Here is a 27,802-nt window from a genome sequence, read left to right on the forward strand (position 1 = left end):
AAGTTACTTTCCCATGAGTAACCATTAAATAGATAATAGACTTAAAGGTATGGTACAGGCTGAGCATTTTATTGCACTTCCCATTCATTGACACAACAGAAGGAAGTTGTGAAATAAAAGACAAACAAACATTTCCATAAAATGAGAATATATATATATAAAAAAAATCTTCCAGTAGGTATATTGGCATTGATTACATTGAATAGCAATAATAGACTATCCTTGCTCAGGTATGCTGTCATTAAATCATGCATGCGGTAAATGTCCTAGCAAGACTGATGTAACAACTTATGAGCTAAGTATAGCCTAAGACAAATGATCGTGTAATGACTGGTACCCTATATATCAAAGAAAATGTCAAATCAGTACATTCTTGTTGCCAGGTTTTTTCCCCACTATTCTGGATGAGCTAGCATAACATTAGCTAGCATCAGGTTTGGGTGAACTGTTCCTTGAAGGATAGTATAGCTTGAAATAGTTTTTACAACTAAACTGCATTTTTTTGCTTTGGGTCACAGTGCATTTAGCTTGTGCTTTGAGGATATTTTGGAAATAAATAATGTAACAAATGATCATGATATCCAATAGGTACCAGTAAAGGCATCTGAGGTCTTTTAATGTGCTTGATCCGTCTTGGGTGATTTCAGTTTAACAGTCTTTACTTCTTCGCTGGCCAATCCGTGTGTAAATTAATATTGTCAAATTAGTGCAACCAATATGTGGCCATGTAAATGACGAGGCAAGACATTTTCGGTTAACATGAGCAAAAAGGTCAAAGGTGAGAGGGTTAAACAGGTTCCATGAGCAGCTCATCCACGTCAGACGACTCCAGCTCACGGAAGCCTGCATGAGACCCGATGACAGCTAGTGTAGCACCTGAATAAAAAGAGTCGGAGAGTTTCAGAAAGACTGTTTGGGGAAAAAACACAGAAGTGCAATGAGATGAAGGTGAAAAACTCACCTAGTACCCAGAACACGGCAGATCCTGCCCCTGCGAGCCAGAACACAGGGAAGGAAACCCCTCCTGCTAAACCTAACTGGTGTCCCTGAGTCAACTCACGACCTGAGAGAAAGAAATGACAGTTTACTCATTAGATCATTAGAGCACTTGCATCATAACATCAAATATTCAGCACTCTAGCACTTTAAGCAAACAAATCAAATGACGTAATTCAGGTTACTTCTGCATTAATCCAGATATATTTAAAAATGACATTTTCATTTCAAAATGCTTTCTGTTCACACTAGTGTTTTCAAGCCTTTTTCAAAAGTTTCCTGTCCACACTAAAATGTCTGAAACGCTCAAAGTCCCCACAACAACACGAACACTGCATTTTCAAATGTATCCACTTGGGAGAGCGTCTTCAAAAAACTTTGTAAAAAAAAAAAAAAATGTATCTGGATTAATGTAGTCGATGTATCCTCATATAGCCTTATATACTACTAAACACTCTCTTACCAAAAACAACCAGCTTCTTTTCCAGTGTTTTCAAGTGGATTATATAGAAGGCACCAGCAAACACTCCCAAAGCAATCAAGAGCATCGGGGAACTGATACTGAAGGAGAAAAGCACAAAGAAAACTGTTAATCAGCAATTTATGTGAACACCTTAAAGCTTCCTGTGAATGTTTATTCTGTTAAACGCCTTCTAGAATGTGGACCTTCAGGGAAACTTAAACACACACACACCCATGTTGTGTACATAAGAACAGAGGCTTGTTGAGCGTCTTTATTTCCATTACAGTGGAGGCTTTTATGTCATTTGAAGAAGTTGCCTCATTTGCATGCAAAATTCAAGATGATTTCAGTGAGCAGTTCCTTACATGCAATAGAGGATGAGTCCCATGAAGATGAAGGTGTAGTTGCTGTGATAGGTGTTCAGGTTCCTCACCACACGCTGGCACAGCTCCCCAAAATTCCGAGGTTTGGAGAACTTGCGCTGGTCTACAAAGCTGGCCCACGGACGGATGGACTTCCGCCTGCGGTCCACCCAATCCTTAATCACACTACCAGACAGACCTTTGGGCAGCCAGAGCCTGATAACCCAGACAGACAGGAAAATAGTATTACCGGAGTAATAATATAATATAATATAATCATAAAAAAAACAAAAAATCATAAAACACAGTCAAGGCTAGTAACAACTCATAAAACACCACATTTGACCATGTGCAATTTAATATAATGACAAACAAGTGAAATGAAAAGAAATTTCTGATTGTATTTAAATGGTGATAGACTTACCTCCCTATTACTCCTGTCCCAGGAAGCTGTTCTGCCTCACTGCTAAAGGGGTCACTTGCTTTTCCATCCATATTAACGTGTCTAATAGCACACAGATCTTAATTAACAGCCTAACAGGAATATATTACTACTTTAACTGTCAAAAGTATCTAGTTAATTTCCAATGTAGTTAAGAACCACTACATATACTATACAGGTACACTACATTAGTGTATATATACGGTGTTGGTTAAGTTACTGTAAAAAAGTAATGAATTACTAGCTACTAATTACATCTTCAACAGTGCAATTAGATTATTGTACTAATTACTCTCTCTAAAAGGAATTGTATTATTTATTTTGAATTACTTTCAAAATCCCATATCAACCTTGATCAGTTGAACAATACAAGGATCAAGGATGTAAATGACACTGAAATGAATGTTTTTTCAAATAAAAATGAATAAAATTGTAAAAATTTCTTGAACTGACTTAAGTATTTAAATGGAGAAGTTTACATTAAAACATACATTTTAACATTAGATGTTACATTTTGATGTTAAATCCACTATTGTTTTGTACAGAATTATTGAACTATAAAAACATTAGTGGATTTAACATCAAAATAACAGACTAAACAGAATAAAATTTTACATATTTAACGCACTTACATCAGAAGTAACTGTAATTAAATTACAGAAAAAACTAAGAGTAATCCCTTTCTTTACTTTTTCAAGGGAAAAGTAATTAAATTACAGTCATTAATTACAACGAACACTGACTATATGGCAGTACACCATATAGGTGCTCTGAGATGTACTTTTTTTCAATATAGCATTTCAATAAATAGTAAAATTCCAGCAAATTGAATTGAATAATCCTAACATATTATTAATATTATGAATTAAGAATTGTAAATGAGTAAAAGAGCTTAATAAAACATTTTGTATAAATCTTAATGGAACAAGGTAATGGACCATTTAGTTTATGTGATTCGTATTCATAAATAAAAAATAACAAAAAATGTATAGAGGACAATCTGGGACTCTTCTCTAATGAGGGGTCCGTCACTTTGCTCATTACAAATATTTTCAGCATATTTGCCATATTGTAGTTATTATACTATCATATTACTACATTACTGTAGTCATCAAAGCAGCAGGAGACCTAGTTCATTTCAGGGCGAAAAATGTATAGCACATATTAAGAGGCACAAAAAATATATATATTTGCAAAATATGAGAAAAAAATATATATATATTCTCCATTCTCCAAAAAACACTTTGCATTAACTGTCCAGCAAGTTATAAATGTCTTGAATTCCATAGTGAGCTAATGGAAAACCGATGTCACTCATGGGCTGGTACAGACATAGACACCGCGTCCACAACGAGAGAGAATCCGGATGAACAAGTTTGTTAAGCTTCTGCATTCCGTCAGATTTGTCCAAAACATATGAAATTACGACATTATACCATTTAACAACATGATATTTTTGACGGGTTGGTACAAAAACACTCCCCAAAGTTTGTTTATCAAATCTGTGACGGAAACTAACAAGCGCTCTCTTAAATAACGCTGATTTACCCTCAACTATGACAAATGTTATAAAAGTGAGCTTTGAGAAGCGACAGTGAATTTAGATACTGCTAAAAATAGAGCACTGAGAGGCAAATAAATCAAAAAAACAAAATTCATACTCACAGTACTTTCTATAGATGTGTTCAGTGTGTTGATGCACGGCGGATATGATGTGGTTAGCCAGCAGCAGCAGTCAGTGACGTGTACGATCTTCTTCTGTAGACGTAAACACGAGTCGAACTAATGACTGCCACCTAGTGACACATGGACAAAACCAACAAGGCGGATAAAGAAGCGATATTCTTCACACAATGATGATGAATTATTATTTATATGGTATATTATATTGCTTTATACTACACTTATAATTTTAATATTAATATTATATGTCTGTTATAAATTATGAGGCCAGCTAGGAAGGCTAATAATTTAATAAACCAGACAGTTGACGGCACCCTTAGAGAAGGAAAAAATACTAGTCAGTGCACTAACTAGTCTGGATAACCAACATTCTTTACAATTTCTTATTTTGTGTTCAACAGAAGAAAGAAACTCATACGGTTTTGGAACGACTTTATGGTGAGTAAATTATGACAGAATTAAAAATTTTGGGAGAACTATTTCAACAGATGTTTAAAATGTATGAATTACGTTCTGTGGATAGAAGAGGACGTTATGTTTTACAACATAAATTACACACTGCCATACTTTTTGTGAACGTAAATTAATGAAACGTTGCTGCCTTAGTTACAACTACCACAAGGACGTAAGTTTGCGTGTTTGACAACCGTTGTACAAGTAACTTGTCCGCAGCCTACGTTTAAAAAAAATAACAATTCTAGTCTAGGAATGGTTGTGTGTAATTTATTTTGTAAAAACAAAACTAAAGTATGAGTAAAGTAATTCACATAAATTATTTTGCTAAAAAAAAAAAAAGAGGGGACCCATGGACTGTTTCTGAAGAGCTTCATTTCGACTCTCTTTTGGGTTTCTAATTTTCCCTTCCCAATATGGCGACATTCTGCGCATGATATCTCATAAACGTGGCACGTGAACGGTTTGTTGACTTAAAGCCTCGATCTACAAAACATATGCGAGCGATTTTCCTCCTAATACACATATGACGATCTGCGACTGTGCGGAAATCGGTCCACAAAACTGGCTGACGCTCGAGTGTTTTTGTTCCAGTTGAGTAGTGGGTGGTATTTGAAGGGTTTGAAGATTATAATCACAATCCAGATAAATAGTTTGGTACAGGTAAGATTTTTTCGGACCTAAAATATGCGTGTTTTATTCATACAGCAAAATATGAACAAAACAAACTGATAGAGAAAACCTTGTTAAAAAACAACAACAACAACAACAACAACAAAATTCCTTCCGGGCGCTAATATACGATGATGTTGATAACAAGTGCACTTATGTGGCTGTGTGTAGTATGTAACATGTTTCTTGTGCGCGCGTGTGTGTTTTGTTGAATTTTACATCGAGTGTTTTTGGTGCAGTGTGATGTCAGGTCAGCTGAAGGAAAAATCTAGTAGAGGCGGAAGTCAGTCAGCTGCAGGAATGTCAGCTGACGCAGCAAACACAAACAATTGAACGTAGTCTCAACCATATTATTCGTTCATAGAATTGAACGGTGTTTTGTAGATTTAGTAGTTAAACATAACTGAACGTCTTTTTTTCACTTAGGCTTTAGGTCTTCTGTTCTCTTATCTCAAACGTGAGGTTACATAAGAAGAGCACGTGACGCTGTAAGAGAGGAACATTTGACAGCGGTTGGAGCTGCTGAGGGACGGACTGACTGAGGGCGGGTCGCCACAGAAACGCTGTTCGAAACAAAATAACAGCGCTGTTTCCACTACGAACGGGTAAATATCTTTCTATGTTGTTTTTGTACCAAATGGAGACACAAAAATTGCATTTGAATGTTTTATAGAACTGCTATTTTAATCCAAAATCGATCCTGAAAGCTAGCTCTTAGGCTAACATATGTGATGTTTAGCGAGATTGTTTAACCGCTCAGCGCTGTTCTTTTATAATTTTGAAATCCGGTCTGTTTGCGTGTTTTAATCAGTATGTCATTTTTTAAACCTTTAATTATATAATAACCCACTCTTGTTCTTCTTGTGTTCTTCTTGACCAGGCACATTTAGACATTTATCATGGCTTCAGCGCAATGCACAAGATATTCCCTGTACTGGGAGGAGACTGAGTGCATGAGCTACTATGGGATGCTGTCCCTCCATGAGATCTTTGAAATCGTGGGCTCCCAACTCACAGAGAGTGATGTCGAGGTTTTGTCCTTTCTCCTTGATGAAACCTATCCTGGAAAACATCCCCTTGATCCAGAGGGATGGACTGAAGATTTACCTCCAGGGCCTGATGGATCGCCACAGGGTAATTCTCCATGTCCCCGGCTTCTGAATACATGGCGAAAAATACAGCCGCAGAATGAGCCGTGCCCCATCGCCTGTCGCCACCGACCCAAGAGTGGCGTTGAACTGCTGTTGGAGTTGGAGAGGCGAGGGTACTTGAGCGAGGGAAACCTCAGACCTCTATTGCAGTTGCTGCGGATTCTGACACGGCATGATGTTTTGCCCTTTGTCTCACAAAAGAAGAGAAGAACAGGTGAGTATCAGGTTTAAAACTACTTTATACTGTAGTAGTACAACAGTAATGTTTATGGCCAGATACTGATGTGTAACCTGTGCTGTTAGTGTCTCCAGAGCGAGAGAAGATAGACTACCCAGAGGTGGATACCAGACGGGACACACAAATCAGCCCAAACACAGATATACCATCCTTTGAAAACACACAAGACCACCAGTGGAGAGCAGGTGAGCAGAAATGACAGCTCAGCACATTCATTTATTAAAGTTTGTTAAAAGATTTTGTCTCTGTTTTTCAGCCTATTTGAAGGTCTAATATAATATATATAATAAAACAGCTGTTGTTGGCAAGTTGATTAAAAAAGTTTAATCAAGTTAAAAGGCATATTTTCCACACTCTTTAGCCAAATGAAAACATTAAAGAATAATATTTAATCGTTGTCATTTATATGTATCAGTATAACAATACACTAGTAACGTAGACTCACTGTATTCCGGACATCACGGTATTCCGGACACTTGAACTTTTCCGCAAATCCTATAAATAAACACTTCCAGGTCACGGCATCTATATATATCCGTGTTATCTTTGCCTCCTCCTCTTTCGATTCCGACCAACCCTGTGTTTCCAGAGCCAGTCGTTTCAAAGAAATTAACGTGAATTTCTAACGTACACCAATGACTGTTCAGAAAATGGCGGGGGGAGGGTTTTCCGGCAGGACAAAATGAAGAGGGGAGAATACCTCGGCTCTTAAAACAGGATTACCCATGATCACCCACCAGAAAATGACACACAAAAAAACATTCTTATGGTCTTATAAAATAATTGAGTTACAATTTGCAAATATTTGTACTTTTTTAAGGGATATACACGTTCAATGAGCCATTTTGTCGACATGAATTTGAGTGGCAGCGGCGCATCACTGCACCCTCATTTAAACACCTCAAGCTAAATTTATTAACGTTCATGTTAAATGCTGTTTTAAAGGTCATTTCCAAACATCTGTGTAATTTCACGTTATCTGGTTAAGTTAGGACAGCACGCATTATAATAACATGCAATTTAACAACATTTCAAGCCATTAAGTTAATATGTTTAAGTTAACGTTACTTATAAGCCATAAAAGTAAGGTTAATCATACTTTCTATAACATTAAGTTATTTGAGGACCCAATAAAAATGAATCTAGACCATTTTATAAAAGGAATTTTTTAATAACATAAAAAACAAACAAAAAACTAGGTCAGGTTTCCCCCTTTCCCTGCTGTGTCCTGGCCTCTCTCCTCGCCTGTTAAAAAAAAAAAAACATTAATGCTTTAAAAACACTTAAAGCCATAAGTAAAAGAACTCAAATATAAAATTCTTAAATATAAAGTTAACATTAGAATTAATGTTATCGATGTCAGTTTTCAGTTGTGCATCACCATTTTGGACTGCCATGTGCTTCACATGATCAATCGTCGATTAAAAGAGTGTTAGACGCTTATAAATAATAAATATACAACATATGCAGATTAATATCATTATTTTACCAACTTATAGTTGTTAAAATGTATGTGTTTTATATTAGAAATGACTCCTTCTTTCCTGTCCGAAACACAGTGAGTAGATATTTTCCGCTGTCCGGAACACAGTGAGTTCTAACGGTAATCCGGACACTGCGTCTCCCGGCAGTTTTTTCAAGATTTCTCCAAAATGATTAGTCCAAAATGTGTCAATCAAACTTTGAAACGTGTGGAAGGCATGTCCCCAGAGACAGACGAGCCAATCAGGTTTATCCTTCCGCGGATTTATATCTTACGGGACTTTTTACTGTGCTAAGTGTCCGGAATACAGTGAGTCTACGTTATAGTTTTAAAGGGTTAGTTCAGCCAAAAATTCTGTCATCATTTAAGCACCCACGTGTTGTCCCAAACCCGTAAGACTTTCGTTTCAAAGGAAAGACATATTGATGCGTAGTGTATTATACAGTATCTATCTATGCAATAGTTTATTGAGCCTTTTCTTTTAACAGTTTTAAATTTCAGTTACTGTGCGCGTGAACAGTACTGTGCTCTCTACTCTGTGTTGTGATCTAACAGACACCCGGTAGAAAGTAACATGATTAAGGTACAGCAATAAAGTCCAGCAAGATAAAGTTGTTTTATGCGAAACCATAGACCCTTTATCTACAGATCAAGTATAATAATAGTAACATTGAATCATCTTGGAGAGAGTTTCATCGTGTTGACTGTCGTAACCGAACGCGACGCACTGTTTTAACGCTGAATGGAGAATGACTGACAGCTGCAGCGGATGGAAGAGTTTACGTGAACTTGAATTTAATGACTTAAATATTCATTTCGACCACACATTATACTATAGAATGGCTTCAGAACACTTATAATATAGTGCATGAAAACTTTATGGTGCTTTATAATGTTTTTGTGCCTTTTGTGGGGCTTAACAATAACACAGAATAGTATACGTACAATATCGGATTTGGATCGGTCTCGTCTCACCGATACCCGATCCGGCCAAGAATGGCAGTATTATCGGAGCCGATACGATACTAAGTATCTGATCGGTGCATCTCTAGTGCCGTGTAACACAAAAGAATGAACCTAATTGGTTCTTGCAGAAGCTCAAATGTGCTGCGTTACACACAAGAATGAACCTCATTGGTTCTTGCACGTCAAGCAAACATACATGAGCTTGATGTGTGCGTTGATGAATGTTTATAATTGAATAAAAGTCTAAATTCAATCTGTTCATTATATAAAGCGATCATGTCTCTTCAGAAAATTTGGACTAAATCACTTAATTCATATGGATTAGTTTTATGATCTCTTGATGAACTTTTTATAGCATCAAAGTGGTTTTTGCATAGCTGCCAATAGAGGGACAGAAAGCTCTCAAATTTTATTAAAAATATCTTCATTTACTTTCAGAAGATGAACAAAAGACTTATGGGTTTGGAACAACATGAGGGTGAGAAATTAATGAAAGAATTTTTATTTTTGGGTGAACTAACCCTTTAAAGTGTCATGAAACCCCCTGTTTCAGCACCAGTTCATCCTCAATACAGTTTTGAAAAAGGCTCCTTAGCTTCAAAGTAAGCTAAGGAGCTGAGGGGGAAGAGGGGAGACTGACATCACAACAAAGGTTTTATTTTGCTCTCATGGAGTTAAAAGCATCAAAGCTTCCCAAAAATTCACGCTGCAATTCACCATTACACTCAACAAAACTAAGATATATTATACATGTTTTATAAGATCACCGTAAATCACACAAATACATACATGTCCTTTGACAGCTAAAATTTAATGCACAAATAAATGCACAGCTGTTCGCATTTGTACACTGCATCGAAAATGTATATGAAACGCTGTTGCATTTTTAAATAACTTTTTTTAAAATAAAATAGCCTTTTAAAATGTACAATATGTCATTTTTTTGCTTTAAAAATAGCAAAAATCACTATATCTATGTTACATATTTTTTTTAGTTGTGTACTTACATTATCCCGACTGTTTCCAACAACTTTCAAACCAGGAGAAATTTGTAATTTAATTCAAAGACACGTACCGTTTCTTTATTTCCGTTTTGTCGCCGTCAATGGCGTCATATCCGCATTCTCCCTGGTTTCCGCTCGTGCTGCCATTGTAACCAGAGCCCTCTGATAGTAACCAAGGTGACAGACATGGACAACTGTGTAGTTCGTAATGTCTATCTGCACGCTGTTGTTGTTTCGTTCAAACATTACGGACCATGGCAAGCAGACTTTGGATAAAAAAGGAGAACTAAAACGAGAATCAATATCAGCGCGGTGTTTTCGAGATGCCAAGAGCTCCACGTCCGAGATTTCGACCGCTCCTACATGTACTTTATTAAACAGGTGAGCACATTTACATAAAAAAAATTACATATTGTACGTTTAAGGCTTTTTTTAATAAAAAGATCAAGTGAAAATTTTTAAAGGGGTGGTTGAGTATGATTTCACTTTTCTATCTTTAGTTAGTGTGTAATGTTGCTTTTTGAGCATAAACAACATCTGCAAAGTTACAACGCTCAAAGTTCAAAGCAAAGGGAGATATTTGCTTTTAAAGAAATCGTTTTTAAGGACTACAACAAACGGCTGGTATGGACTACACAACATTCCTCATGGTTTAGTGACATCACCAACCCTAAAATTTACATAAACCCCGCCCCTGGGAACACGCAGTCCATGTTGAGAAGAGGAAGAGTTGTTGTGAGTCAGCTCAAACTGTAGCATCCATCTTTTCTCATGCAATAGAAAGTCACTCTGTGTGCATCTCACAACAGTTCCTATATGAGCGATTTATAGATTATCATGACAGAATATGCTAATTGAAGATAGTTAACTCCACATCAGCAACATAAATTCATCAACTAACCATTCAGAGACGTCCTGTTGCATTCTACGTGTTGTCACTTCTTCTTGAGTCTCTCCATCTTTGTCTGACTCCGTTTAAACATAAAAGGCAGAATAGTTTCTGTCATTTTAGTGTGTTTCTGCGTGAGGTAATCGGAGCTGCTAACATACAAGCTCTTGTTTCCCCGTTTGTGTCGGGAGCAGCAGCATATTTGCATTTAAAGGGCCAGACACAAAATGGAGTGTTTTTGCTAACCCTCAAATGAACAACTTTAACATGCTATATAAAATTATTTGTGGGGTATTTTGAGCTAAAACTTTACACACACACTCTGGGAACATCAGAGATTTATTTTACATCTTTTAAAAGGGCATTATACCACCCCTTTAATAAAATGGACAAAGAAACACCTTACATAGAACAAGTGACATGTCTATTGGTTTGCATTTACATTCTAAGACTTGATGCACATCTATTTTTACTTACAGTATCAGATTGTTTAATTTCGTCTGCTGCTATGATTGTCATTGTCAATAAATGCAATTTTATAATCACTGAAGCAGTCAATCACTTGGTTACATTCAGTGCCTGCTCAACTGAGATCTACACTCCTGCAAAAAAAAAGCGTGCAGTGAATGAAAACTCCAATGTTTTGAGTAGTGTTAAGCGGATTCTGACTAACTTAAACACCTCTGATTGGCCAGAGGCACGCTCAATAAATATGTTTGTGATTGGCTTCAATGATCATTGCTGCAAAAAAACATTGTAAATAGAAACCTTTGGCTCTCTTCACAGAGTGCTTACACAGATACAAACGGGAGTGTTTAAAAGCAGCCGCTTACCAGCGGGTACCGAATATAACTATTGCTCGCCTGCTCGTTACTGCAGAAATGCTGGTATCGTCACATTTTTTAAATTTCAGTACTGACTTGGTACAAAAGTACTGGTACTTTTGACAATCCTAGTTTGAACTGATTGACTGAAATGAATTGAATTTACCATGCTGTAGAGCTGCACGATTCTGGATAAATTGAGAATCACGATTTTTTTTTTGTTTCAAACCGAGATCACGAGTTTTGACTCGCAGTCCTGCAGTGAGACTTCTCCTATGATGACCGTCAAATTGTCTTCGTTTTTCAAGAAAAGTCATGACCAAAATTAACATTAAAGATTTCTTTGTAGTAGGCTTGCTACGATATTCGGTGTTACCGGTGTTCAGAAGCAAGTTCAGTTACATCACTTGCCCACCGCAGCACCACCCCCCACAGTCAATATGATTTATTTTTATTTTTATAAAATCATTTAGTTCAGTTAGAGAAGAGACACTACAATTAAAAACTGTAAAAAGTGTCTGCTTAATAAATCGTGAGCCGAACGAGAGTCACAGCACAGATCAGCAACAGGAGTCAGATTTCATTTATCATGAGAGTGAGGAGCTGACTAATAAGATGATTGCAGAATATTTGGTGTCAAAGCGAAATGTAAAATCGCCTATTTAAGCTAATTTGTCATTGTACCGTTTTGTTGTTGTGTTTTTCATTAAGAATAATAGACTAATAAACTCACCATTCAAGCAATCCACCCCCGAATTGGCGCTAATTTGTAATCAAAACTAAAATGCGCACAGCCGCATGGGCATTCATAACGGTGCGTGTCCACGGGCGCGGAGTGTGCAGAACAGAGCGAGCGTTTTCAGTTCATTCCTATAGTAGGAATTATTTGAAAACGATCGCTCTGCTCCGCACCATTATGAATGACCGTGCGGATGTGCGCATTTTAGTTTTGCTTTCAAATTAGCGATTTTAAAGTCCCCGCCGGTGATACCGGTATTACCGGTGTTGTCACACTTCGATTAACCAGTGGGAAACTATCTTCACCGTCACATCCCTTCTTTGTAGCCACCATTTCAATCCCGCGTGTAATGTAGTTCACTGTGAACGTACGTGTCATTGATTGATGATTTAAAAGTCTGAATCTGAATTTTCTTGCGTGTCCGTTTTTTAACGCGTCTTGACTGTCGTACAGTCTGACATCAATGACAACTGAGATCTTACAGTGTGAAGGCTTACAGTGAGGATCATGTTTGTACAGTCTGACAAGGAACAATCGTAAAGGACATTAATAAATCGCACAGTGTGCACCCTGCTTTAGTGAAGCGCTGCGAAGCTTCTGGCACGAGGGGTTTTGGGCTCTGTGCTACAGGTCCAAGGGTACCTAGCCCTAGTTATCATGTGTATTAATCTGTTGTCATACCTGTGTCAGGGGCAGGCTCTTCTCAGACAACAACCACCCCTGTCCGACGGAAGCGAGGTAGAGGTCACCATTGGAGAAGAAAATCTGGGGGAAAGCCTGTAATCCAGCTTCAACCAACACCCAACAAAGTGACCTGCGGTAAGAGCACTTTTTTTTACATTTTAATCTCTCTTACCAGCATTCTTTGAATATATGAATCTCTTTGCCTTTTCATTTCTCTCTCCTTTTGTTTGATTTTACAGTATCTATAAAACACTTTAGACCTCAACAGTTTATAATTAACCAATCATTCATTCATTAGTGCCTGAACCTCTAATGCTGTCAGAATGAAAGTGTCAAACCGTCACACAATAGGTCAATGTTAAACGTATGTCATCTCCATTCATCCCTTTATGAATTCCCTGCACACTGCACTATTATCACTTTGAGTTTCATTCTGACTGGACTCAAAGGCTGCTCACACCAAAGCCTCTTTATGCTTTTGCTAGATGGGAGCTGTCCTGCCATCAGGGCATTGCTAAAATCTCTTCAGAACAGAGCACATGAGACACACTGAGTGGCAATAATGGCACAGTAGGTAAGGAATACCAAACCATTTGTTAGGAAAGAAGGCATTGTGTGAGGCATTTATTTTCTGCAAGGACTGTTTTTCTGGGACATTCAAGTCTCAAAATACCAATGGCCCCAATTTACCTCATGCTCCAATTTGCTGTAAAGCATTAAAAACCGAACAAGTTTTCCTGTATAATGCCCTTGTGGGAGCTGAATGTCTCATGATGACGTTTAATAGAGATGCTCATGTCAATGGCAATTTTGCAGTAATTTATTATTTATTTTTGTCACTATAATAGGTAGTTTTTTCTTCGTAACGGTGCAGATACATATCCTATAATCATTTTATCTGCATGATTTTGCCTCCTTTCAACACTTTTCATCTTTGGCTTCACAGTGCATCTTCTGGTGTTACTAAAAATATAAATATATGTTGTTGATTTTTGACAGAAATCAGATTTTCACCATCTTTAAATGTGTGGATTCTTTCAAAATATATGTCTGATGCATGAGCCACACACCGAACCTCACACTTTCAAAATGTAAATGAAAATCTGGGAACTCTATTAAAAACTCAATAGATTATTTCATCTATTGTGATCATTGATTTTAAAGGGATAAAAGTATAAAAATGTGGATGAGTTGTTATGTTACGTTTACTCAAATATCCTAATTCATGCATAAGGGTGCCATCTTGTTTTTTCAAACGTGTGTGAGTCAGACTCTAGACACGTTCTTTGTCTGCCTCATTGCACCAAGATGCGCAGTACTGGTCAGTTTCACTCTACTGTTACAGATGCTTATTGACCCTTTATATCTGCTTGTACAAAGACTGCATGGCTCTGGTAACCTTTCTCATTACGTGCGCTGCAGGGGGTTCTTAAACCCTCAATTGAACCTGCTTATTTCCTTGCTTCCATGTCTTCTGCTCAAAGCATTTTGCTTTTGCTAAAGGCAACAAGCAAATCCAAAGTTGTAATGTTTTTGATTATAGTCTGTTATGTACTTATTATCCTAGTAGCAGTTGTTCTTATCAATCAAAAGTAATACAGTAGAGGTCTGCGCGGGATGGATTTTTGGATCCCGGTCCCGAAGGATTTTTCCTTAAAAAATTTGTTAGATTTTATCCCGCTCCCGCCCGATACGTTCACACTTTGTCCCGTTCCCGCCCGCAAAAGCCCGTAGGATTTTTCAGTCACGGTCTGGTTAGATTCTGTCTCGTGCTGGTGTCTATAGGCTATTTTCCCCAATTTCCACACACACGACTCTCCAGATCTCCAGTTGCAGACTTCTAGATGCTGTTATTATTAGATAATTATATATTGCGGGGGCCCACGCTTTCTCCTGCTTCCTGCACATATATCAGTATCTTCCCTCCTGCATCCGTATTCAGCAATTCAAAACGTGAGGATTGCAGACCTCTATAAAACAGTAATTTGGTGCAGCACAGGATTGCTTAATGGTTAACATATTCATTGAAGAATCAAAATTACAGAAACAGTTATTTTTTTTAACATTACTTTCTCAGAAACAAGATTGTATAATTAAGATTTGGTCACTGATTGAATTTTTGTACCCAATAGTCAGGGTAGTGCCACATTTAACTTTTGACAGGAATGAAAACAAGGCTGCGAGGGAGAGAAGTACAATGCGTACGATGGATTATACTTTTGTTTAACAACATAACATTGTTTCAGCCAATGAAATGTCATTCGGAGAAAAAAAACCCTCAGTAGACAAAAACTCCAAATAACAGTTTTAAAAGTTGAGTAGGGAATCTTATATGATCTAGGACCTATACAGTGCGTACCATTGTAAAGACCGTAACTCTCACAGCCTTGTTTTCATCCGCCTTAAATTAAATATGGCATCTAACCTGACTAAGGTCTATTGTAGTTGTGATCATTTGTGTGCACAAGACAATGTTTCAATTATGCTTTAGACTTGCTTCAATCCCCCTGCTTCCTTCATGGTTCGATTTTCAGACAGAAAAGTACACTCACATTCTTTGCTTTTATTTCTATCACATTTCTCATCAACTTCTCTATCCCTTTTTCTGTTCCTTTTCTTTTTCCTTTGGATAAGCAGTTTTCTGTGTTAATAACTCCTGTGGTGTGCCTGAATGAAATGTCTTAAAGAGATTATTGAATATTGGGCCTTTGAGACTGAGAATGCATCAGCCTGTATTTCCTGGTGTCTCTTATCCAGTAAAACACTGGTTATTGTCATTCCACTTCTTATTTAAAGCATTGATCCTCTCCCCTCTGTAACTGAGCTTTGATGCAGCAAAAGCTAATCTACTTTCTGCACTGACCTTTTGTTTAGTGAGTTGAGAATCCTTTGTGCCCTAACTTACCTTACCTCTCCCTTAAACATTAGCTTACTTTACACTGCACTGTGAGCTTTTTTGACCTATACAATGTTCATAAACCAACCTTCAATCTCAAATGGTTACATGTAAATTTGAATGCTCTCTATTGACTATGAGATCCACAATGGAGATGCTTGTTATTCAGATTATCTCAGACAACAAGTTCTGCTATGCCATGAATGACCTTTGAACTTTCACCTTTGTTTTACTCCTGAACTAGCTGAACATGCTGTTTGCTGTGTTGACTCCGCATTTGATCTTGGCAGGTTGACTCAAGAATGAGTAGAAAAAGCAGGAGAATGGACAGAGTGAAAGAGACAGAGCTCACAACAAAAACAAGTGTGTGCTGTCCGCTCTGTCCGATCATACACAGTCAAGACATGTGTGTGCTTTAACTCACGCGCCTGGTCCATGTCCTAAGGTAAAGAACCCCCTTCCTAACTCGCATAGGAGGAGGGGTGAATCTAATACTCTGTGTTCAAATGTCAGTTTTCAGTTGTTAATGTCCACTTCCCCAGTTACATGTTACGATGAACTAGATTTGGGAAAAAATAGGAACAAAATCCTCTCTGGAGGGGTTGTTGGCCTCAGTGTTTCACAGAACTGACTCAAAGAATTCATGAAAAATTCCTTGGAAATTTCTGGGAGTCCATGCTAATTTGCCTATATTACACCATTACATGACATGAAATTACTCTGTTTTCAGTGTAATCTATGTTCAAAACAAGCCATTCTACAGTCGTTGGCCAAACTCTGCGGCAAAGCTCGGTTTTGCGATGTTTTGTCTTCAAAAAACTCCTCTGTGAACCTTTGTTGGAGCAGTTCTGAGGAAAATGACCCAACAGTTCTTGTTTAGACCCATACCAGTGTTTTGTATGTGTTTTCAGCATTGAAACTTTAATATTTAAAAACTTTAAACTTTTAAGTAAAGTTAACAGGTACCTTCATTTATTAAATCGAATTTTGCCAGTGTTTTGATTTTGTAGAATTGAAGTAGACACTGGTTGTAAAGTTAGTAAAATAGTAGCCTGATAAGCTCATTCTAGACCCAAGAGGTTTGAACCTGCAGTCTCCATATGAATTAGAAAGTGTTGCTTTCTCGCACACAAACAAGAAATGATGTATGAACTTTGCCTGCTTGACCAAAAAATGAGACATAGCAAAACTATTGCAACAACGTTCATCCAAAACTGCTTGTTTCTCTCTCTCTCTCTTCCTCTCCTTTCTCTATGTCCACAGTTGAAAAACAGACTGACACAAGTGTCAGGAACAAAAACAAGTTGGCCATCCTCACATACTAAGAGAGGGAGAGAATGAAAGAAAAAAAAAAGTCAAAAGAAAAGCTTGACCCTGACTTATGTGTGCAGTCGGTCAGCCTTTGGCCCTCGTTTCTCTCCCTCCATCTTGGTTTGTTGTTCAGCAGAAAAGAGGGATCGAAATAAGTGTGGAAGCTCTTCGCATGGAGCAACACCCCATAAAATGATGCACTTTTATCTTTTCTTTTTAGAAAAATAGTTAGTTATTGTTTGTTTATTTTGAAGAAATTTACAATATATTTTCAAAATATCTAAATATTTGTGAATTCATGTTATTTATTACTATTTTTTTTATGCTCTGGGATGCACAAATGCACAAAAATCATAATGCTTACAGTGGACGCATTACATATATTAACAAAAAAAACTCCACTATGCTGCTTATTATATATACCTTCTGTGAGAAAAACCATTGTCCTGTATTAGTGTTTGTGACGAGCTCTGATAATGTTTGTTTAATGGAACTAAAAGTGCTCTGTAAATGTGTGCTGTGTTTAAAAGAACGTTAAAGAAGTTTTGTGTTTCGAGTCTGCTTTCCAACCTGCATTACAAATTTGGGAACCTTCTTGAGAGGGGGGGCCACCATGATCTTTTAAACTTGACACACAATAAGTAATGTTGTTCCTGTACGGTAATAAGTAAATTTACATCCTTGTTTTAAAGGGGTCATGACATGGATTTTTTATTTTTTATTTTAATATGTTCCTTGAGGTTCACTTATGATGTTAGTAAAGTTTTTTGCACGAAAAAAAAAAAAACATTTTCTGGAAAAACTATTATTTTCTATTTTCATTCTGACCCTTTGTCTGAAATGATCAGTTTTTAAGGGGCAACTCCTTTAAGGCTTGCCAGTAAAGGCCACTGTTCTGATTGGCTAACGTCATTGCATAGGAAACCGTATCAACACTGTTACATGTAAGTGTTTTGACATTCACAGACAAAGCGTTATGAAATCATTTACTTGAGCAGCTGCTGTCACACCCAATACAGTTGTCTGCTTCAGTTTTTTTTTTTAACTCTCCATTACACTGTCATCTTAACAAATACACAATCCTCTGACACGATCTGGGACACCATTAAAATAAACGATCCACTTGTGTCCGACGCTGGGATCCTTCTAAAGTCTGTACAGAGACGCAAACGATCTGTTGAAACTGGACGCGTCAAAGCAAACGTTCTTTCACTCTTCCATTTGTGCTGTTGTCGACAGACTCAAGCGCGTGGAGTATGTCAGAAACTGAATGCGCATCTGTACACTGTATCCAGTGTAGAGAGTGTCAGTGATTATCATGGGTTCTATTTGCTTTTGACGTGACACAACGCTCACAATATCAGCCGTTAAGAGGCTGAATGCCAGTGGCTGTGGCCTATGGTGAAATGATGTTTAAATATTCGTCGATGTCTTGCTTTGACGGCAGTCATATGCAAATATATCGTGATGTCAGATCACGCAATATCTAAACCGAGTCGTTTTTGGAGTTTGAAATAAATGCTTCGTTTATAATGAGGAGGACGTTTTAAGTTATGAAACTGGCAGGATGTTGTAATGGTACAAAGACCTCATATATGACAAAAGATCAAGATAAATTTGATTTGTCATGTCAGGACCCCTTTAACATACAGTACTAGTAGCGTCAGTAATAAATCTAAATTGGTTTGACCTCACATCATGGAGTAGTTTCCTTCTCAAGTGTTAAGTCTGCATCTGAAATGGGTAATCTTTGAACAGTATAATTTAGTAAGGGCCATTATGTGAATGGTTATTTTTTTAAATTATAATGATCAAAAGAAGCTTTATTGGCATGGTAAAATAAAACTTACATTGCCAAAGCATTAGTAGGATAGTATTCACACAAGAGTTACACTGTCTTTCATATTAATCCTTGTCTCACTTGCATTTAAAAAAAAAAAAAAAATCTTGGGTTGCACTTTATAAGGTGACATAGTTACATTGTACGTACTCAAATAAGTACTGAGTAATATTAATAAACCTATTACTATAGTAAGTACTTGTAGTAATGTGTAACTAAGTCACTTTAAAATAGTGTTACCAAATCTTGTAATTACACTACTGTTCAAAAAATGTGGGGTCAATAAGATTTATTTAATTTATTTAAAGAGTAATGTTGTGAAATATCATTACAATTTAAATTAATTTAAAATATCATTTAATACTGTCAAAGCTGAATTACTCCAGCCTTCAGTGTCACATGATCCTTCAGAAATCGTTCTAATATGCTGATTCGGTGCTCAAGAAACCTTTCTTATTTTATCATCAATATTGAAAACTGTTGTGCTGATCTTTTTTTGTGGCAATGTAAAAGTCTTTAATGCCACTTCAATTTAACGTGTCCTTGCTGAATCAAGTTATTTATTTCTTATTAAAAAAATAAGTCTTTCTGACCCCAAACGGTAGTGTAAATACTGTTCCTGCATTGATTAAAGAATTAAGGGAATGTGTATGTCTGGATATTTAGCCCCAGTCAATTTATGAATAACACCAGGACAAAGTTATCAATCCTAAAGTGCTACTGTTCACAATAACTTCATAAATACAGTATATTCAAGCATTTGAACAATGTTTTATTCATTTTACTAATGAATATATTTAGTGTCATCGCTTACTCCTTATTGACTGTTGCTTTGTAAACGTCGCAACATGGGTTGGAGTTTGTGGTGGAGCTTTGGTTGTAGAAAGGTTGGATTTGTGTTGCAGCAATGTTCTGAAGATTGATGGGTCCACTTCCTCCTCTGACCTCTGAGCTAATGACATGAAAGGAAATGACATCACTGCGAAGCTCTGGTTCAGTATGTATACTCCAATCGTATTTTGCCGTCTCTGTTCCCTGTGCTGTTGCATGACATCAGTTCTACCTCCACTGTTTGGTAAAGCCAACCTGCTTCATTCTGCCTATCAATTATGGCCCCTACAGAATTCAAATGCACACATCAAAGTATAAATATCACCAGATCTGTCGACTGAAACTTTGAATGTGAGCCCATCTCTGGATTTAGCTTGAGGTGCTTTCAGTCCACCTGAACTTCCTGAACGGCCTCAGTTTATGTGCTTTCATAATTCACTCACATCTCTGCGACCCGCAAATATGCAAGTACTATGTTCAGTTGACATGTTGGACTTTACCAATGTGTTTCCAAGTCCCTGTGTGCCTGCAAATAATTTGAGTGCCACCACATGATGAATTGATCTAGATCTCCCCCTCCTTAAGTGCAAATCCTGAACTAGCCTACTGGTTTCAAAAGCCTTAATGACTACAAGTGAAGAATCTGGGTCAATCGACTCCAAAATCTCAATGTTAAACATTTCGAAGATGTTGGCCTCCGTTATCAAGTAGATCTTGGAGCTGATGCCGTATCACAAGGAGTTCGATTTTTGTGCATTCTGGTCCATAAGTTCAAAATTTAAAACTGCAAAGGAACTTGCGTGAAGCAAATCTGTGTGAATCCTTGCTATTCTTAGTTATTTTTATACCAATTTTATTTATTTTTTTGGTATAAACAAATAAACTGAATATCAAGTCTCATTATGACTGTATTTCTGCCCTCCTTTTGACCCCCCACTGATCTGCTTCATTTCTCGTGTTCTCCCCCTTTCCTCCGCTGCTGTTTTTCTCATTTCTCTCCATCCTTGCTGCAAAAAACCCTTCAATTTCAAAACGAATCTTCACAAATCCAACTTCTTTGCCCCTTTGCATGCCATCCTTCATCCCACCCTCCTCTCTTTCTCTGTCTCCCACGCTCTTACGCTCTCAGATATCAGACTACGCGTGCGTGCGGAGTATTCAGAGCATGAGACGGCCCTTCGTGGAGGAGTTTCTTCAGACAAGCAGCAGCCGCTGGAGAGGCAGTTTGAACTGTTCAGCCGAGCGAACCTGCTGCTCCGCGCACGGGATCTGGGCTCCATTGTCTGTGATATCAAGTTCTCAGAACTTGCCAACCTAGATGCTTTTTGGGCAGACTACCTGAGCGGGGCTCTGCTCGAGGCACTGAAAGGGGTCTTCATCACAGACTCTTTGAAAAGGGCAGCGGGACAGGAGGGGGTCCGGCTGCTTGTCAGTGTGGATCAGGATGACTACGAGGAGGGCAGGAAACTGTTGCTTGGCAACCAGACACATAATGGGACAAACTGGGACACACAAAGGTGAGTGTGAGTTTGTAAGTGCATTTTAATGTGTGTATTTTTTTACTCATGTGGTACGATAATGATCATACATTAGTGCTGACACAGTATGATTTTCTTATATAGCCTACACCCTCTATATTAACATGTAACCACCAGGGGGAGTTAGAAAGCAATTTTGTCCTATCTCCTTTTTTTTTTTTACATTTTTTAAAATTTACTTGATTAGCATTATTTATAATAAATATTCAAAATAATTTTTACAGGGAACAGAAAGATGTGGTAATACATAATTTCTGTAAATGTATTACATAAAATAGCATTAATATATGTAGGCTAGTGAATATTAGTTACATTACTTTGTTAATTACAATTTTTTGTGTGACTATTATTCATTTTGATTATTAAAAACTAATTTCATGGAAAACAGTTATTTTATGGTTATTTTAGTTTAAACCCCATGCTCTAATTACCTTTTTATGATTATGGAATGTATAAAATCATTAAATAAAGCTATACATTTTTTTATGAATGCAAATATGATAACATCTGCAATCAAAGGCTTTTTTGTTGGGATTTGTTGATTAGTTTGCTTCATAGTCTACAGAATTGGTTTCAAAGCTGTTCTGCAAGTTCCCATATGTGTAAAGTGATATCTCATGTTTCCTTCACAGGCCCTGAGAAATGTCATTTTCACACGGGACCTTCAGTTGTGACGGATGAAGAAGATGTTTTGCCTTTTTATTTCATTACCCATTGAGAGTTGGTGACCCTGCTGGGATGGAGAGCCTATTGGAGGAGACTAGATTAAACTGGGCAGCCGTTTTGTTGGACACAAGAATCATTTTCCTTCAGAAACTGTCAGACCGTTCAGAGGTTAGGTTCAGATGTGGGGCTGTTTCTCTCCACGGCAGGTCAGTTTAAACATGGACGAACACACAATACTACACCCATAGAAGAAGAAAAACAGGAGGGAGGTTCTGCATCTATGAATACCACTTACTCTGCCCCAGGTGGTATAGATTATTTATTTATTTTTCAAATGTGATGACCTACAGTGAACCCTGGAATTCAAGTTATGTTTAACTTTGTTTGGGAAATGTAAAATAACCTCTTTCTTTGATAAAAGATAGAAAGGACGGGAATAAACAAAAAATATGTACTGTAACTCAAAGGAATTACAAATCAATCCACAAAAGAATGACAAAAAAAAAAACATTTAAATGTATAATTAACAAAAGATAAGTATTTTTATTTTTTAGCGTATCTCCTGTTTTGAAAGGGTTTGAAAGATTAAATGCTAACTTAATTCTTAAGATTTTGGGCTTGTAATGATGCATCAGAAGACCAAAGTCACACTTCCACCATCGGGCCGGCGGATACGTTGCGTAACCGAACTCCTCAGAGTGGTCTGTTGTACTGCTTATAAGAGTCACATATAGATGGCTTTTGAAATCCTGTATACAGTACTTGACTGGACCAGTCAATCAACATGGCCAACATTTGGAAATGCCACAAGATGGAGTAAAGATTCATGCTGATCTATTCCAACAAAGACTTTCTACAGTGTGCACCACTGTGAGACTACATTTGTCCCGACAACTCCATGTTACCATGCTGTTTGTCTCAGAAACAAGGTCAGCAAGTCGTGGATTATCAGGGCCTTTAGATGCCTTTGTAAATTGCAGATAGAAAAATTATTATAATCATTATAATTAGATGACTGCTGATTTGACACCAGCCTTGACACACAACCAGACTTACCTCTGGTCCTGTTTCTATAACGTGTTGCCCTTTTTGTTATATTTGTACTTTTATGACAGAAAGAGAAATGTTTAGTAGTAGTTAGTGGTAATTCATTTTTGGAACAGTCCTGTCATAATTGGGAGTGGAAAATTGAACACTTTTGTGTTTTCATGTTTTTGTTTAAACATATTACTTGATGTTGTTTTGGAATATGTACATTTAAGTAAATATGATTCTTAATAAAGTACTGTCAGAAAATAGTTGTGTCTCTGATAATGTGTGATAAAATATGTTTAATTTCTGTTTTTAAATTCCTTTTGGGAATGTTAAGGCCAAATTATATTATTTTAAAATATTTTCCAGTTAATTTATGGTTTTAGTTTGAATAACGTTATGCACCTGTGATTAATTGTACTTTAGCGCCCATAATCACTGAAACGTTTTGTTAAACCATTTAGCGATTATAATATATTAATGTATATTAATATATTGGACACAAAAATATAGACTAAATAATGTGTACAAACAGTGTATAGTTGCATCATGTATAATTATATAGTATATGATGGTAATATACATAGTTTACATTTTTAAAATATTAGAGTGCTATATGCACTAATATTTAGTTATTGCTAAATAGTGTTTTCTATGCTTTTGCACCCCCTTGTGGATTTAAGGATCAATAACTGGGGCACATCCTGTTTATTTATTTATTTTTTTGTGTGTTTTTTATTGTTAGGAGCAGCTTGCTGGACTAATACATATATATTATAATACATATATATTCCCTGTGTTTAAACACTTGCTGACTCAGATGGTTGGGATTTTGAATAATTTTACACCAACACCAAGCGAAGAGTGCCCATTGGATCCCAGCTGTGTCTCAAACAGGTTTTACACCATGAGGTTCTAGTCTACACTCATTTACAATTTGCTTCAAAACGAACATCTACTAATGGTGGCTAATAGTATTTATGTACAGGCTAAGATGCTTTCTTTTGAACTATTAGTATTATTAAAATCACCCTATCCGTTAAGCCATGATCAAAACCGATGATAAAATATATATTTTTTAGATTGGAACAGGAAAAAAAGGATATTTAGGAGTGCCCATGGGCTGTTCAGTTAGGGCTCTGTCCATGGTGCTGAAGAAATAAGGCATGCCTATCTCTATTGACATTAACTTTCTTTTTAAGGGAGCTCAAAGCATTAAACACAGCTGAAATTGTGAAAATTTTAAAATTAATAAATAATAATACGGTGTAAATTAAACTGTAGGTCTACACTTATTTGCTTAGAGCGCAGTGTTTTGGAGAGAGGCCTACTTCGAGCCTTCGCCGCGTTTTCTGTGCAATTATTAACTTCACCTGTAGATGGCAGCTATATTAGTGCCTAACTCCTAGTCCTCCTAGTCAAGCGTACGCAAAACATATACTCACACATAGGCCCTCTGAAGGAATAGGACGTACAAGAGTGAAATATTGATTAAAATCTAGCCTACACACTTCAATTTTTTGCTTCTCTCATTCTCGCACACACAAATGCAAGTTTTGCTTGTTTTCAGCAAACGCGTTGTCATGGAAACCGCTAGAGATAGGGAGGGCCGAGAGAGACACATTAAGGATTTGCGCACGAACACACACCCTCCACCCGACCCCATCACCTTTCGCCCCTAATTTAAAATTCAGGCTCCTCATCCGATTCCTTTTCTGTTCCCCCCACGAGAACACCCCCACCCACCCCAAATATCTGCCCTCTCTCCCGTTTTGCTGTGTCCGACTGTTTTTCGTGCCCGAGCAGCTCGCGCGTGTGACGGAGACCGACGCGTTCATCGATGGAAAAGCTGGTAATGTTGTGTAAACAAACTGACAGCATAAAATTATTATCTTGCATATGTATAACTTTTCCGTACTCTAACGCCATTTTTCTCGTTCTATGTATTTTTTTTACCCCGACTTATTTTTGTTTCTACTTTCTTATGTTTCTGTTAGTTAGGCTGTATTCCGTTAAAACGATTCGCGCTAAAGTTGTCGTATCTTATTTTAACCCGTCCAAGCTCGAGCAGGAGAGAAAGAGTTATTGCCTGTAATGATTTCTTGCTCTTGCTTTTCTTTTTATTGATTAATTTAATTCATGGGACAGCCCTCTCTCCCTCTGCTTGTGTTTCTCCGCGTGTTCCTGCGAATCTCGGGATGTGCACGCGCTGTTCTGCATGCTGTAATTGGCGCAGGGCGTCGCGGGAATATTTGATTTGGGAAAAACTGAGCTCGCGCTGTGAAATATGTTTTACAGTCCTGAACTCTAGCGGTGCTTATTTGTCGCGTGGTGATAAAAATGCACAGCTTTCTGTCATGAATAAAGCAAAGCTTTCAGTAACTATGCTTTTTCCATTAGGCCTACTGCTGTTTTTGTTATAAAACCCTGTCTTTACCAAATAAGACGCTATAGTAGCGATTATAACGAGAAGGGCGGAATATAAACCGTATGTCTGTGAAAGGACAAAGATTTAGGCTATAATTGTTTTACAGTAACTGTTTTCATCGCTAGAATGACACACGGCTTGGGTGTTGATGAAGGCTAATTGTAGGCCAAATTCCAAGGGCTCATTTAGCAGTTTTTTTTATGAATGTTGATAAAGTCGTAGTTGTTAAATGTTTCGAAACTCTTTAAGCTTGAAAAAGGTTTTATTTTTGTCATGGTTTAAATATCGGTAGGCTATCAACATTTAGGCTATTATTTTATTTCTGTAGGCCTAATTGTGCGCGCTAACATATGTTTTGTATCTTGACTTGTGGAAAATCTAGACATATGTTTACTCCTTTGGGAAGCTTTGTAATCAATATGATCGATATGTGTTTGGCGGCGTATCCTTGTTAACGACGTTGTAATAACAGCATCACGCGGCCTCCGCACGGCCGTCAGTGTCCGCAGCCACACACGCCGAATCTCCGCTGAGGGGGAAATCGATGAGCACACTGAGTTAATTATGAGAAAATCAATTAAGAGGTGGAGATTTGGGCTTTAAAAGGGCGGCCAGTGCAAAAGAAAAGGGACTGAATGCACAAGCCAGTTCACACATTTCTGGGTTCTGCTCTTTTCGCTCTTCTCTTCTTGTTATGGTGCGCGACCGTGCGGGGATTTTTTCCGTAGCTTATGACGTTGAACTAGTCTAATTTTTTTCTAATTCTGTAAGGCGACCCTACAACAGATTTACAATTCTGTAACGAGGATACGTTTCATTCAACAGATCTTTTAAGATGAAACCTGCACGTGTCGGTGACTGTATGAGAAGCGCGCGGAGCTATCAGGTCTCTTGCCTCAGTAAACAAAGTCCGAAGAAAAACAAACGTGTTTCGATGTGGACTATCTGTTCACAGTGAACTTTTCTTTCTTTTCTTTTTTTCTTTTCTTTTTTTAATAGGTTTGTAGCGATGGATAGAAAGGTGGAGACGTTCTCTTCAGTTTAGACAGTGAAGATGGTCTATCAAATATTTGAACAGCCTGACTCTCTGTATATATGTGCTCTCACGTTTCGTGGTTGATAAACAGGCACATGTTCTTTATTTGCTTCAGATTAACAAAGAAACACTGGTGCCATATATCTCTGAAGATATACGAAGTCATTAAATCTTCAGGACTCATTACTGATGCCATCTTTGCGCTTTTGGGAGTTGCAATACGATGCAGAAATCCATTATTAGTTTTAAAAGTTGAAATATTAAATGTATTAGCCTATTTTTATGATTTACTCATGCAATGTTCTAATGAAGATTTGAATACGCAGATTTAGGCTACTAAACTGTATAGCAATACAAAACACCACTGCATTCGGATATTGTAGAAAGACATAATAAACTAACAACAGAGATCACGTTTTTCAAAGCAGACAAATTTTTACCTGGACATTTAGGCGACCTATCCGGATTGGGTTTAGCCTATATCAAAACAATTAACAAACGTGCTATTTGCCACGCATTCACTCGTTTTAGTTTTTTTTATGATGGTAAGTTAAAATAATACAAGAAAATAATTCAGTCAGATATGCACTGCATGCATATGAAAATATATCTGAGACGAATAGTCTTCTTAACATAAGCAGAACAACATTTCTTCTTATCTCTGTACTGAGACGAAGTGTTCACTTGACTTCCCATAATTATTCAGAGCTAGGCCTATATTTTAAGTAGTGTTTTCAAATTATTGTAGCCTAGATTGTTTGGCTAGTGTCCTATTTGAGTATTTAAATGTTATATTCGCATTTGATTTGATTATTGGATTGTTAGTGACAGAATATTGTCACGCGTTGTGTCATTGTGTAATCACAAACTTTTTTTTTTTTTACTTTAATACACCAGATATTTTTAAATTCACTAAATTAAACTCATTAGATAGGCCCTATATAATAGGCTATTCTTGGTTTAGCATTTATACCCAAGCTAATTAGCCTAATATAAAACGCAAATAAAGTGATAGGCTACATCGAATAAATGATTTGTCCTCTGAATACACCAATTAGCCTAGGCCTAAATAAAATTATTTCAAATGAGCGCGTCTTCAAATAGCCTACCAAAGTGCCAGACTTTCCCAAAGATGCACTAGAAATAATATGTAGCCTAGGCTATACAATTTGAAA

The 27,802-nt window shown here is 37.2% G+C and overlaps 2 protein-coding genes and 1 long non-coding RNA gene across 4 annotated transcripts; 2 read left to right on the forward strand and 1 right to left on the reverse strand.

The window, feature by feature from the left end:
- Positions 1–48: 48 nt before the first annotated feature.
- rabac1 (Rab acceptor 1 (prenylated)) lies at positions 49–4,020 on the reverse strand. Of its 2 annotated transcripts, none has more exons than XM_079893946.1 (6): positions 3,929–4,020; positions 2,246–2,326; positions 1,825–2,037; positions 1,460–1,557; positions 962–1,063; positions 49–876 (listed from the first exon to the last, which is right to left on the reverse strand). In XM_079893946.1, the coding sequence occupies exons 2-6, from the start codon at positions 2,314–2,316 to the stop codon at positions 788–790; spliced, it is 573 nt and encodes a 190-aa protein (XP_079750072.1). In that variant the 5' UTR covers positions 2,317–2,326; positions 3,929–4,020; the 3' UTR covers positions 49–787. The 2 variants fall into 2 exon arrangements, with proteins under 2 accessions (XP_079750072.1, XP_079750073.1); XM_079893947.1 differs by having other exon boundaries at positions 3,934–4,007.
- Positions 4,021–4,943: 923 nt separating this feature from the next.
- Positions 4,944–23,429, forward strand: dedd1 (death effector domain-containing 1). The gene is made up of 7 exons (XM_079893945.1): positions 4,944–5,062; positions 5,498–5,676; positions 5,952–6,436; positions 6,526–6,645; positions 13,056–13,184; positions 21,057–21,444; positions 22,098–23,429. Exons 3-7 carry the CDS (start codon positions 5,971–5,973, stop codon positions 22,102–22,104), a joined length of 1,110 nt encoding a protein of 369 aa, XP_079750071.1. The 5' UTR covers positions 4,944–5,062; positions 5,498–5,676; positions 5,952–5,970; the 3' UTR covers positions 22,105–23,429.
- Positions 13,930–18,043, forward strand: LOC307171975. The gene is made up of 2 exons (XR_013823636.1): positions 13,930–16,390; positions 17,209–18,043. It is a non-coding gene; the product is annotated as an uncharacterized lncRNA (long non-coding RNA).
- Positions 23,430–27,802: the final 4,373 nt, after the last annotated feature.

This window comes from Squalius cephalus (genome assembly GCF_949319135.1).
Source record: "Squalius cephalus genome assembly, chromosome: 15".
NCBI lineage: Eukaryota > Metazoa > Chordata > Actinopteri > Cypriniformes > Leuciscidae > Squalius > Squalius cephalus.

Coding starts and splice junctions, on each gene's coding strand:
- rabac1 (XM_079893946.1), bottom strand. CDS start 2,316: ATGGATGGAAAAGCAAGTGACCCCTTTAGCAGTGAGGCAGAACAGCTT. Junction 2,038..2,245: donor GGGACAGGAGTAATAGGGAG/GTAAGTCTATCA, acceptor CTGGGTTATCAG/GCTCTGGCTGCCCAAAGGTC. Junction 877..961: donor TGCCGTGTTCTGGGTACTAG/GTGAGTTTTTCA, acceptor CTTTTTATTCAG/GTGCTACACTAGCTGTCATC.
- dedd1 (XM_079893945.1), top strand. CDS start 5,971: ATGGCTTCAGCGCAATGCACAAGATATTCCCTGTACTGGGAGGAGACT. Junction 6,437..6,525: donor ACAAAAGAAGAGAAGAACAG/GTGAGTATCAGG, acceptor CTGTGCTGTTAG/TGTCTCCAGAGCGAGAGAAG. Junction 6,646..13,055: donor AGACCACCAGTGGAGAGCAG/GTGAGCAGAAAT, acceptor TACCTGTGTCAG/GGGCAGGCTCTTCTCAGACA.